An 11,587-nucleotide genomic window follows, 5' to 3' on the forward strand; every position below is an offset into this window, starting at 1 on the left:
ACTCAGGAGCTTGTGTTCGTCCTTGATGCTCCATTTACTCGACCATAGCTGCAACAGAAGCCGGATGCTCCAGGCAAAGTTCGAGTGTCGAGGAGAACGGGCTACTTGTTCGCAAGAAACGCGAGGGATTGACTTAGGTGTTAAGCTACCTTCCTGATTCTTTCTTGCCCGATGCTTCTAGATAGTTTGCTGGTTTAATGGGCACAGAGAAAGAAAGAAGGAAAGGATAGCAGATATGGAATTAAAGATACGTACGTTCGAGTATAATTGGTCGCCGTTGTAGTTGGTTCGCTGTCTCTTCAGGTCATCCTCGGGATGATCACTCAGGTCTCGGTTGTCGTCTGCAATCAAAACCGAAAACCATCTGCATTGCGGTCTCTGTGTTCAACCATCCTCGTCATGGATGCTACGTATCGTGGCACGCGATACTATTGCTATAACGAAATCATAGAAGCTAGCCGTGTGGTTGTCGTATTCGCAATGGGACGCGATAATCGGGCCAGCGAACGAATACTCTACATTAGCCTCTGCATCTACCAACGCCATCCCATTGGGCTATCTACGTCAGGGAGCATATGTGGTCCGCGTATTACCCACGAATCAAGACACAAATTAAACGTGGCCACGCGAAACTAAATTGAATCTGTCGGACGGGTTGAACGGTGGCGCATAGAGACGGTGTATGGCATTGATAGATAGAGAAACAATTTCGATTCCATTATATGTCTTTATTATCTCCCGGCCATCCCGTCGGTTTAATATAGAAACAAGCACGTGGGACGAGTGCCGGTACATCGGTGGGTGGATTGGCGAAGGGGTGGTCGGACATATACCGTTATACCCTTTTAGTGTTGGACCGCGGGGGTGGCGGACATGGAAGGAGGATGAAACTAACCAACGATTTCAGCCTGTGTAGAAGGGGAGGGAAAACAGACGAGGTATACGTTTGGTGGGGGTAGATGGTCCAACGTTCGGGTATCTCGAATAATTAAATGACCATCCGAGGGTAGATGGGTGGAGTACGTAGCATAGGGCTCGTTAAACCTCCCTGTCAAGTTGTGATTGTCCGGCCGGCCGACGGTCCCGACCATTCGACCGGCAGGGTTTGTTCCTGGACCGCTATAAAACCCCCGTTTCAAACACGGCACACCGGTACCGTGGGCTTCCATGAACTTGCTTGAATTTTACGATTCGATCGGCCGAGTTAATCGTCTGCCATTTCTCTCTCTTTCTACCACTACGTTCTATGCTCCCGCCGCGGACCCTGGTTTTCGTGTAACGTTTCTGGATTTCATTAGAGTTTAGGGTAGACGTGTTCGGGAATTCGTTTAAAATAGATCTCGGTTATTCGCTGGAACGTAAGAACGAAATGGGAAAAGGGGATAATAACGAACAAATCCGTCGATAGAGCGTCTTTAACGAGTATTTAACGTTCGATGAATCCAGTGTTCTTAAATTTCTAAATATTTACGAAGAGAATGGCAAATCTTGCAGCGGTTTAGGTTCTATCGGGCTGATGCCATAAATTCATCGATAGCTACGCCCGCCGGCCGGTTATGCTGTCTAATGCAAATTCTTGTAACTTCTGCAAAATTACGGTCACTGGTCCTTGACAGATTTGACAGTGGTTGAGTTATGGCGGAAGGAAGGTCAGCGTTTCTCCCCCCGAAAAGAGCAGTAAATCGAATAATTCGATTGATGCCCGTGGAGGGCAAAAGCGTACGCGCGAGCGAGAGACCAGGGCCGCGTTATTCGAAAGCAATTGAGTCAATGTTAAGCAATACAATACACGGGTAATAATGGACTCTGGGGTGAATCTGGTCCCGGTGTGCTGTCCCCTACGCCACGAATATAGGGTGGGACAACGACGGCCTTTTGGATTTCTGTATGGGGCAAAAGCGCGCAGATGTAACGCGACAACAAACAGCCCCGATAGATTGCAATGCTTCCCTCGAGAGGTTGTTTCGTAAATTCGTAATAAGCCCCCGGGATTCTTCGATTCGAGTACACGTCTTAGCTACTCTATCGAACGCATAAATAACGCTGTCGATACATGATCAAGCTGATCGCGGGACCTTCGATTCGAAATTCGGTTTCTAACATTTCTCTAATACGTCTAGAATTGTAGTCGGAAATTAACATATCGTTGATTGGCTATCTTATAGTATAACGTAGCATAGCTACGAGATATCTTCAGGAGTGAATAAATTTCGATATCACTATTTGCAGATTACGTGGGTTTGAATATTTCAATAATTAGATAATTGCAGATTAATGTATCTACAAATATGCGAGTATTCTCGTGACCATTCGATGGTATATTAAAAGTTAATAATATTCTAGTCACAGATTTGAATAGAGTTTCTCGTAAATCGAATCTCCAGATCATGCAAAAAGAATTTTATTCCTTTCGGAAAAAACAATTACAAATTCTACCATAGAATTGTTCGTCGAAGATAACGAATTGTTAATACTTGTAAGTAGTTTGAAAAACAGCAAGAACGACGCAACGATTTTATCACATTTATTACACTCATTTTCCCTCCTCGAGCTTCCACTGCATCTGACAAGTATCCGTCAAAAGACGGAAGTCTCCGCATTCCACGTATAATACACGTGTACCGAAACGGTTAAATTGAAATCAGAGAATTCCACTTCGCCTGAAACACGAAGATTCCTTTCATACCGTTCGTATCATCGTATCAGGCGCGTCTTGTACAAATAAACGTAGAATGTCCACAAATTGAGCCTACCGATACCATCGATTTACTTGACGCAAAAAGGAATACAAATTTGTGGTTTACCGATCCTTTACCAAGAAAAAAACCTAAACGCCGATTTATTCCACATGTCGCGACTGATATTCCTTAGCTTAGTTCTAACGACATAGCCCTTTTTGTTACACACTGAGATACAAAACGTATCGCGCACGAGGATTCACCGCAGATCGCGGCAGTGCTCGTTGAAATTCCAGCCGGTTAAGAGGCGCAGGCTCGCGAGAATAACGCCGATGATCTCCCCGGAGGACAGGGAGACTAATGTGTCGTTGCCTAGGGATAGAAGCCGCTGTGGTCTGTGAAGTTTATAATCTAATACGCGTACCCTCGGCCGGCCACAAAACACTGAGTGCTCTCACCGCGGATGCGACCACTTTTGCGACCGCATATCGCTGCTCTCATAATCCGATTATATCAAATTACTCGCGTACCATCGGCATCCCTGCGCGAGCCTCGCGATGTACGAATCGATACGTCTATCTCTGTATACACCGTGTGAAACGCGTCCACGGGATTTTTCATCGAGGAAACGTCAATGCTTTTCTCGTAGCCTCTTTTGTTTTTGTTTTTGCCACTCTTACTTTTCAGAAAAATTAGGTAAATATCTGTGCAGATTGAAGGTTGGTTTTGGTTTTAACTCTTCATGAACAATTTGAATTATTTTTGGCCTCGACTATATTTCATGCACAAATTTTTACCATACCGACGAAAGATTGTTGTCATTTGACACAAAAACTAAGTGTACAACTTAGCAAAGTTTCCCATAAGTGTTCTATAATTTTCCTAGATTTCCTAGACCTCGCTAGAGGTTTGCTTCATTCGCTAAATATTATTATAAAAAGTGTTTTTACAATAATTATATTTCCAATGTGTATTGTGTGTTCTGTGCATTGTCGCACCTTCGAAACTTTCACAAACGCATAAACGTCCACGGTCTAGCCATAACTTCCTCCAAATGTACTCAACAATTTTCCAAAAGTTGTAAAACGCCTAAAACCTGACTTCCACTTTCAAAATACGAGTCTACATTTTGTAAAGAACGATGCGACGATGATTAGTGGCGGATCATGAGAAACAACGAAGGGGTGGAACGATTTAAAGGGGTTGGGACGATTCGATTCGGACCGGAAAAGAAGTGGACCGCTAGCGGCGATTTCTGTTCGCACCTCTCCGAGCAACGAGCAGCGAATTGCACCGGGATTAGTGTGCGAGTACAAAACTCGGGTTCGGAGTTAGTCTTCGGGCTGAAGCCACGTCGGCCACGTGTCGAGTGGCACGTGTCGAGAATATTTCGGGACGCGTTATTCACGCAATGACAGCAGAATGAATCGCAGCACGTGCTGCTCGACGTTTGACTGATACTCCCCATGTGTGAGTATGTGTGTGCGTTTGTGTAGCTAATCTTGGTCGGGTCGTGGCGACACTCGAAATCGTTCGATCGTTAACTGTATCTAGTTTGATTAAGGTCGGGATATGTTTGGATATGTTTGTAACTGGTGGTCGAAATTAGATCCGAGATCGAAGATTTAAATTCGAAGATTAAATTTAAGTATTTAATCAATCATACAGATTCTCTCGTCTTTAAAATCGAGATTCTTATTTAAAATCCAAAAGAGTAAATTAATAATTTGATCTACGATTAGTCTGTCGAGTTAAATTAAAACGAAACGTGAGACTTTTACGAAATATTCAGATCGTCGATTGGGACCGAGATTAGGAAACGGATTAACAGCATTTTCATAGAAAAATGATTCTTACTTGGATCAAATAAATGCTGAATATTTGTCTCTCTAAAAAATTTAGTTGAAAATAAAAGGATGTTGTAACCCGAATTTATCGCGAACAATAACGCACAAGCCATTTGAAATTATATGTTATTGAATCAGATAATCACGATATCAGATGATGGATATTAGATTACATTGGTTTGATATTTTAAGACTATGATAAAATCTGTGGCTATTTACCGAAATAAAAAATAAATTGTACGCGATTCGAGAAGAGAATTGAAAAGTTTCCGTTATATTCGTCCCTGTTTCCGTTGCAAACTTGTAGAAGACGACGATCCACAAACCCTTTTGCATGATACCAAATAAGGTGACGAAAATTCGAGTTTTGCGGGGAGTACAGACAATGGGAGCTTACAAATTGAGCGGGACAAGCGATGTAACGTCACTGCGGTATCATCGTCTTCGCGAAGCACACCGACTTCTCCATTGTTCGGTGTTCCGAGGGGCTCCGGCGAAACTCGTGCCGATTTACTCGGCTGTAACGTCGATCTAAGCGATATCTCCTTTCTTGCTCGGCCTTATATAACCTCCTGGGCAACAGTCGCGAGTGAAATGTAGCCGCGACGCCTTCTGCGATCCGATCTGACGTTTACATAAGCTCGTCCACCGTTTCTTTTTCTCCCCGGGTACCGTCACTACGATTATTCTTCTGTTTTTCGAATACTACGCCACGTTTGATTCATGCGATAGGTACATTTCTGTTTATAAATACTACGATAACTGTTGATCTTACACAGAACGTGATAATTCGAATAATTGCTATATTTTTTTATACATCAACCGTAACTCAGATTATTAGAGAGACAATTAAAATAGTATCGAAGTTTGTATTCTTACGAGATAGATACCTAAAGAACAAAAATTTGTAAATATTATTTGCAAGAGTCATAGGACTAATGACATCGCGTATTCTATTTGGTGAATGTCTGATGACATTTTGATTTAAGTTTTATAATCTCTGATGATTCAAATACCCAAACATTATTTACACCTTGTGTGAAATATTATGTGGTATGTAATAAATTATAGTAGAAATAGTATATTTAATAGATTATCCGAATCTAAATATTACCTAAACAAACGTAGGTAATCATTTTACAAATTTACCTAATTATTACCTGAATGCTGAAATACTCATGAACAGAGGCGTAATGGGATTGGCTTTCGAATTACTTGGATCGCGAGAATGATCGCGGTGGTATCGTAAGAGTAATCGCGGGTCGAGGGATCATCGACATCGAAGAATTCAATGACTCACCGTCGTCGGTGCGTTTTCTCTTGATGCTGTTGCCATTGGGGTCCTGATGGTGCGTCGGGATTCCCAGGATGCCACTGATGCTGTAAGCGTTGGGAGCGGTTGCTGCTGGGTGACCCGCTGCAGTGGCAGGTGCATGGGCTATCACCGACACGGAACCACCTGATCCTGGCTGACCTTGCTGCTGACCTTGCTGCTGCTGCGCCTGCTGTTGTTGATGCGCGTGCTTCGCCTTCTCCGCCGCTTTGTTCCTCACGATTCTGCGGACAATGGAGTCCAGCATAGTGTATAGAGTTACACTTGTTCATTAAAATAACCGCGATCAGCTTGGTCTTCGCGGTTTTAACTACGTTGTACCGAGTAATGGAAACGGGTATTAGGCGTGACTTGGTCGGTTTAGATTCGACGAATCGAATTCTCCGAAACATTTGGAGTAAGAGAGTGTTTGCATTGAAAGGGGTGAGATCTTTTTGTATTATATATTCTCTGGGATTTTTCTATTAAATGTTTGCGAATTAATTTGTCAGATACTCTGTATCTGTAGTTACTTATAGAAGAAGTCTTCGTAGAGTTCTCGATACGGCTATTTTTATTCAAATAAGATGGTACAAAATTTCATTGCAAAGTTAACGCAGTCTGAAGGCCTTAAGAAACGGTCTTAATATCTTAAAAAGTAAAAATATACGTGCGATTAAGGCATATAAGCTTTATTTAAATAAATATGGTCGCTTTATAGAGATTGCTTTCCGATGAAAATTATTTGTCAGTATATGTCAGAGATAATGAACACACGATTAAGTACTCGTTACGATACAAGTACCCGTAATATGTTTTCAAAAAATACGTATCGAATATTTAAATACAAAAATGTAAGAATTAAACTACCGATACACGTTACATATGTACCGTTCTATTAGAATTGGAAAATGATAAATCGAGGTTTCGAGCGATAGCGTGCATCTCACATTTTCTCGTGCGCACATTTTCCCTCGTATAACTAGAAACTAACAGATACCGGTCTTCCTAGCTCACAGTTGCGGATGATTAATTACGATTACGCGGGTCACTTCGCGCACGATCATTCTCTCTACCTACCGCGATCGCTCGAACGCGCATCAGCACTCGCTTCTACGATACACGACTCTGTCATTCTACGTTGGTATTCGTGAACCAACACACAACAACGGAAGTAACGCGTGTCGTTCGCCATTGTCCCGGACAGGCATGTCAGAGCGCCTCCACCTTCGATATAGAATAGCTACGTGACTCTGCGGAACGGTCGCGTATCATAATCGCATCAAGGAGTCCGTAGACATCAGACAGAGCTATAACGAAGTCCCGTGCCTCCTCCCCAACTTCTCTTCCCGCCCTTCCGACCTACCATCCGGCCGTGCACCGACTGCTTATTATCCATGATATATTATGCGTCCGGTTTCAATGGTCAGCCAGTCCTACGACGTCGGTATCAATTATCCTGGCGAATATTCACGGCGTAACGTTGTTAATCTCGCCGCGTGCCGGTTGTACCTAGGTAGCCCGGTTCACGGAAGAAGCTGCCGCGAAGATCGTTCGCTACAGGCGTCGATCGTTCAGCGACTACGCCCTCTCAGGCTTCACCATGTTCACGACGAACGGAAGTGATCGGGTACCGCTAGTTAAACCGCTTTGGAAGCTGGTAGAAGCTTCTCTATGATGATCAAGTAAGGGTGGTCGAGCTTTGGAAGTTCTGTTCGGCGAGAGTTGATCGGCTAATTGCGCTTTTTGATAAGCTTTTTGCTCGCTTTAATTAATTTTTGATAACGGTTAAAAAGTGTGGTTATTTTATTGATTTAGTTGTTTGAGCAATACCGTTTAGATTTGGTGTGGATTTGTATAGATTTACTTAGGTTTGGAAGCTGCAAGTTTAGTTTGGGGAAGCTTAGTTACGGTGATCTTTGTACACGTAAAGTTGATCGGCATAAACGGAACTGGGGAATTGAAAAATATGGTTATCATCCCTTTGAAGGTGTGACAAGCATATGTCGATTGATTCACGATCGTGCTAGTGTCGAGTAGGAGTAGTATTAGTCGAAAGGTTTTCGCGTATAATAGGTCAGCGGTTTCGCGCCGTAATGGGCGAGCGCGTAATGGATCGACATTAAGTCGTTCGTTTCTGGCGTGGATGTGTTTGTGGGCTAGGTAATCGTGGGGGTGCGAGCTACGGCGATCAATCAGATGACACCTGTTGCCCGATCTCCCTGGTTCGTTCGCCACCTTCGCCAATTCGCAACAATTAGCAACGATCCTTATCAGGGCTAGACTCTGGGGTGACGCCGGGAGCAACGATCCTAAATCGTTCAACCTTCCAACTCTGATATCTCTATACCAAATTTGTACAAGAGCTTCGGTTTATATTACGATTCATCTTCTCATATCAATATCTGTATAGTAAATTTGTTGATTTGATATCGAACATTAAAAGTACCTACTTAAGGACTATGGTACAAGATTTATGGCGAATTAAGATCGTTTTACGATTAATTTATTTGTCGAATGATTCGAAGAATGTCACAATTAAAATCGCCAGAAACAAATCAATCTTCTCTAAGTTCAATTTTCTCCAGTTTGCGGATACGATCGGAGATTCTGTAATGTTTGTCTGATTAATTGTTACAAATGGGCATATGTTGTTTTAATTGGATATGTTCTGATCGACGGACGTGTAAATACGTTTGCGAAGATGTACTTATGGTGGAGAAGATAAGGAAATGGAAAGTGTATATTTTATAAAATTTCCCAACGATCAGATATTTGGGTTATTCCCCTTCGGTCGATCGCCAGCTGTTCGAATCTTAAAACGTCTAACGCGCGTTCAGTTACAAAAAATCTGGTTGCCAGAATCAAGTTGGTCCCGAGTTATTAGGATATAATTTATACTAGCCAACAATTTAACAATTGCTAAAGTATTGCGTAAAAGAGCCTCGATATCTTCATCTACTTTTACCATGCTCTTTCTATTCTCTTTCCGCTCTTTTCCACCAAACACCGTATTATAAAAGGAACAATAGCCGTATTGCAACAGGACGTTAATAGTCGGTTCGTGTTTTAATTACCAGAGCTTCGAGGGGCTTTGATTTAGCCAGAAACGAAACGACCGATGCAAGGAACGATGGAAATCGTGGATCGTGTGTGTTCCGTGAAACGCGGCAAAACACAACGAGAGGGCCGGTGGTATAATGAGCGCGATCGACGATCTAATAAATGCTACGACGCCAAAGCGTCCGTACAACAGGTGCAGATTTTATCGGCGTACAGATGGTGCGAACCGTTGCCACACGCTGCGTTTCGAGAGCCAAATAAACGGCAGCTTTTTGAGCTGAAACTCACAGGCGTGCACGAGCCGTTTCCTATCTTCTAATTAGCATCGGGTTCGCTACGGTTTTGTTCGCTATCGATGCATTTATAAGTATCAACGACCGTTAACGATTCCCTACAGACGCAGCTTGTATGATTTATATAACTCCGCGAAATTTATTCGAAATTTACTCCGAGCACACGGACTGTTTAACTGTTCTTTCTTCGTTTAAATTACCATTTTTCGTCGATTTTTCAGCGAAAATTCTATTTCTCGGTTCTGCGTGAGCTGCAGGCAAGAGAAAATTGTTTAAAAGGAGCAAGAGCGTATTGATTCGATAGGGAAACAGGGAGAATGGTTGAAGCTAGCCGACAGTCCTTTATGGTTGGATGTCGACGGGAAAATCGGGCAGCGGATGGGAATAAAGTTCGTACGAAACCCCAACGTTCTGTCGTTAGGACAATGTCTTTCCCTTTTTAGTCTTTTCTCTCTTCGTCCTTCGGTTTAGTCTTCTTCCGGATTTTTCGTGATTTCGTTTAATCATTCAACTTTCTTTCCTATTCTATGAAACAAAAATCGTTCCTGTCTTACGTGATCTTTCATTTCGTTTTACGCTCTTGACCGATTGACATTTAACCGGATAGTATTGTTGAAAGATCTTGATAAAAGATTTCCCAGTCAAGAAGATTTTCGTAAAATCGTACACGTGCCAATTGATTCGTTTTCTGCCTCGATGCAATATATAGGTCGATCTAATCAGATATTCTTTTATCAAATTTCGAATAACCTTTTTCATTCTTCGTCCCAGAAAATTTCGATCAACCTTTACCCTTTCAGTAGTACACTTTTTATTCGATACATTTTGCATATCTTCGAAATCCTTTTGCGTATCTCAACATAAGATGTAGGTCGATTAATCCAATCAGATATTTTCTCGGTTTATGAATAACTTCTCTTCGAAGTGACTTTGTAGCCCCACCGTGGATGTAAGAAAGAGGGTAAAACTGTCGTTGCTGGAAAATCACATGGCGGTTTCCATTCACGAGGGGGAATGGGTATAGAAGCTTGCCAATCCTTCGCGGTGGCGAACAAGGAGCGAATTCACTCCGTCCTTCTGGCTTCCCCACGATGTTCCTCGTTGCTCTTACGACTACGACGCCTTGGAGAAGCAAGAGGTGGCGCCTGGAGGAAGGCCGAGCAGAATTATGAGGGTAGAGCGTGTCGAGGGTGCCACGTGGGAAGAAGCTATGCCTCCCCTGGCGCCATCAGATCGTTCCCCAACGGCCACTCCTGAACTAAACTGCTCGACTATCTACCCCGAAGTGCCACCAATCGCCTCTGCGAATTCAACTTTTCATAGCTCTCGTTTCAAGTTTCTGGATATCGTTCGAATATCGTCTAAATTGCGTTTAAACAAATAAACGGATACTTAAGTGATTCATCTGATATTGAAATTGCAATTGATGCTTAAATTAGTTATTTATAATCGTATTGGATATTACGAGCATACAAGATGTAATTAGTGGTAGAAAATTCCTCTGAAATGTTTTTCTGCTAAATGTTAATTTCTCCAAAAACTAATATTTCTGTATTATGCTTCTACCTAATTGGAAATCCACTTCCTATTTGTACCATTAGTTACACTCCATATATATATGCAATATATTCGATACGATAAGAAATCATGAATTTTAAGAAACAAATTTTTCAAGCTAATTTGCTCGTATGAAAAAATTTCATCCTATATTTTCCATTTATCTCTTCATATAAAACTATTTTCTTCCTTCTGCTGATTCTTGACCACGTCGATTTCAGTATACTTTGTATACATTCCAAGAAATTGATTCGCCGCTGTAATATCCACGATTGTTTTCTTTGACGTTAAAATCGCATAAAACAGACCATCCTCCGGATCCTAGAGGGGATGAAGTCTATTACAGACGAACGCGAGTCACGACGTATGATGCATAACGGCTGGTAGCAACGTAGGTCGATACTTTAAGATGTTCCCCGGTCGCCTACCTTCCCTGGACCAACGTAAAATCGCAGAGACGTTCCGAGAGTAGTAGCAGCATAGTTCGGTGGCAGAGGATGAGGTTCAGCCGTGCCACGGCTCTGGAACCACAAACTTTAATGTTGGCATTACTTTTATGCGCGACTTTATGCCAAGTATCCCATCAAATATATGACCCAAGCTCTTGCACGCTTCCCGGGGGGCGAGCACCTCTGCAACCTTCCTACTACCTTCCCTTTCCAACCCTCCCTCTCTCTCTCTCTCTTCTATATTCCACCAACCCCCGTTTCCACGCGCGGCTAAATTATTGCGAATAAAACTTTATACTCAAATTACCTCTACGCCAACTTTATCGCATTTCACCGGTACCAGCGCCACTCCTCCGCCACCCTCTGACAGTTCTCTCCCTTCGTCGTC

The 11,587-nt window shown here is 42.6% G+C and overlaps 1 protein-coding gene across 1 annotated transcript in view; it reads right to left on the minus strand.

Moving 5' to 3' along the window:
- The window catches only part of LOC100744373 (hapless 2), a 56,951-nt gene that overhangs the window by 9,663 nt on the left and 35,701 nt on the right, over window positions 1-11,587 (minus strand). Inside the window, exons 4-6 of the mRNA XM_033321901.1 lie at window positions 5,826-6,082; window positions 256-341; window positions 1-48 (exon numbers count right to left, since the gene is read on the minus strand). Coding sequence (XP_033177792.1) covers window positions 1-48; window positions 256-341; window positions 5,826-6,082 — 391 coding nt within the window. The remainder of the gene's footprint in view (window positions 49-255; window positions 342-5,825; window positions 6,083-11,587) is intronic.

Source organism: Bombus impatiens, unplaced genomic scaffold, assembly GCF_000188095.3.
Source record: "Bombus impatiens unplaced genomic scaffold, BIMP_2.2 scf_0526, whole genome shotgun sequence".
NCBI lineage: Eukaryota > Metazoa > Arthropoda > Insecta > Hymenoptera > Apidae > Bombus > Bombus impatiens.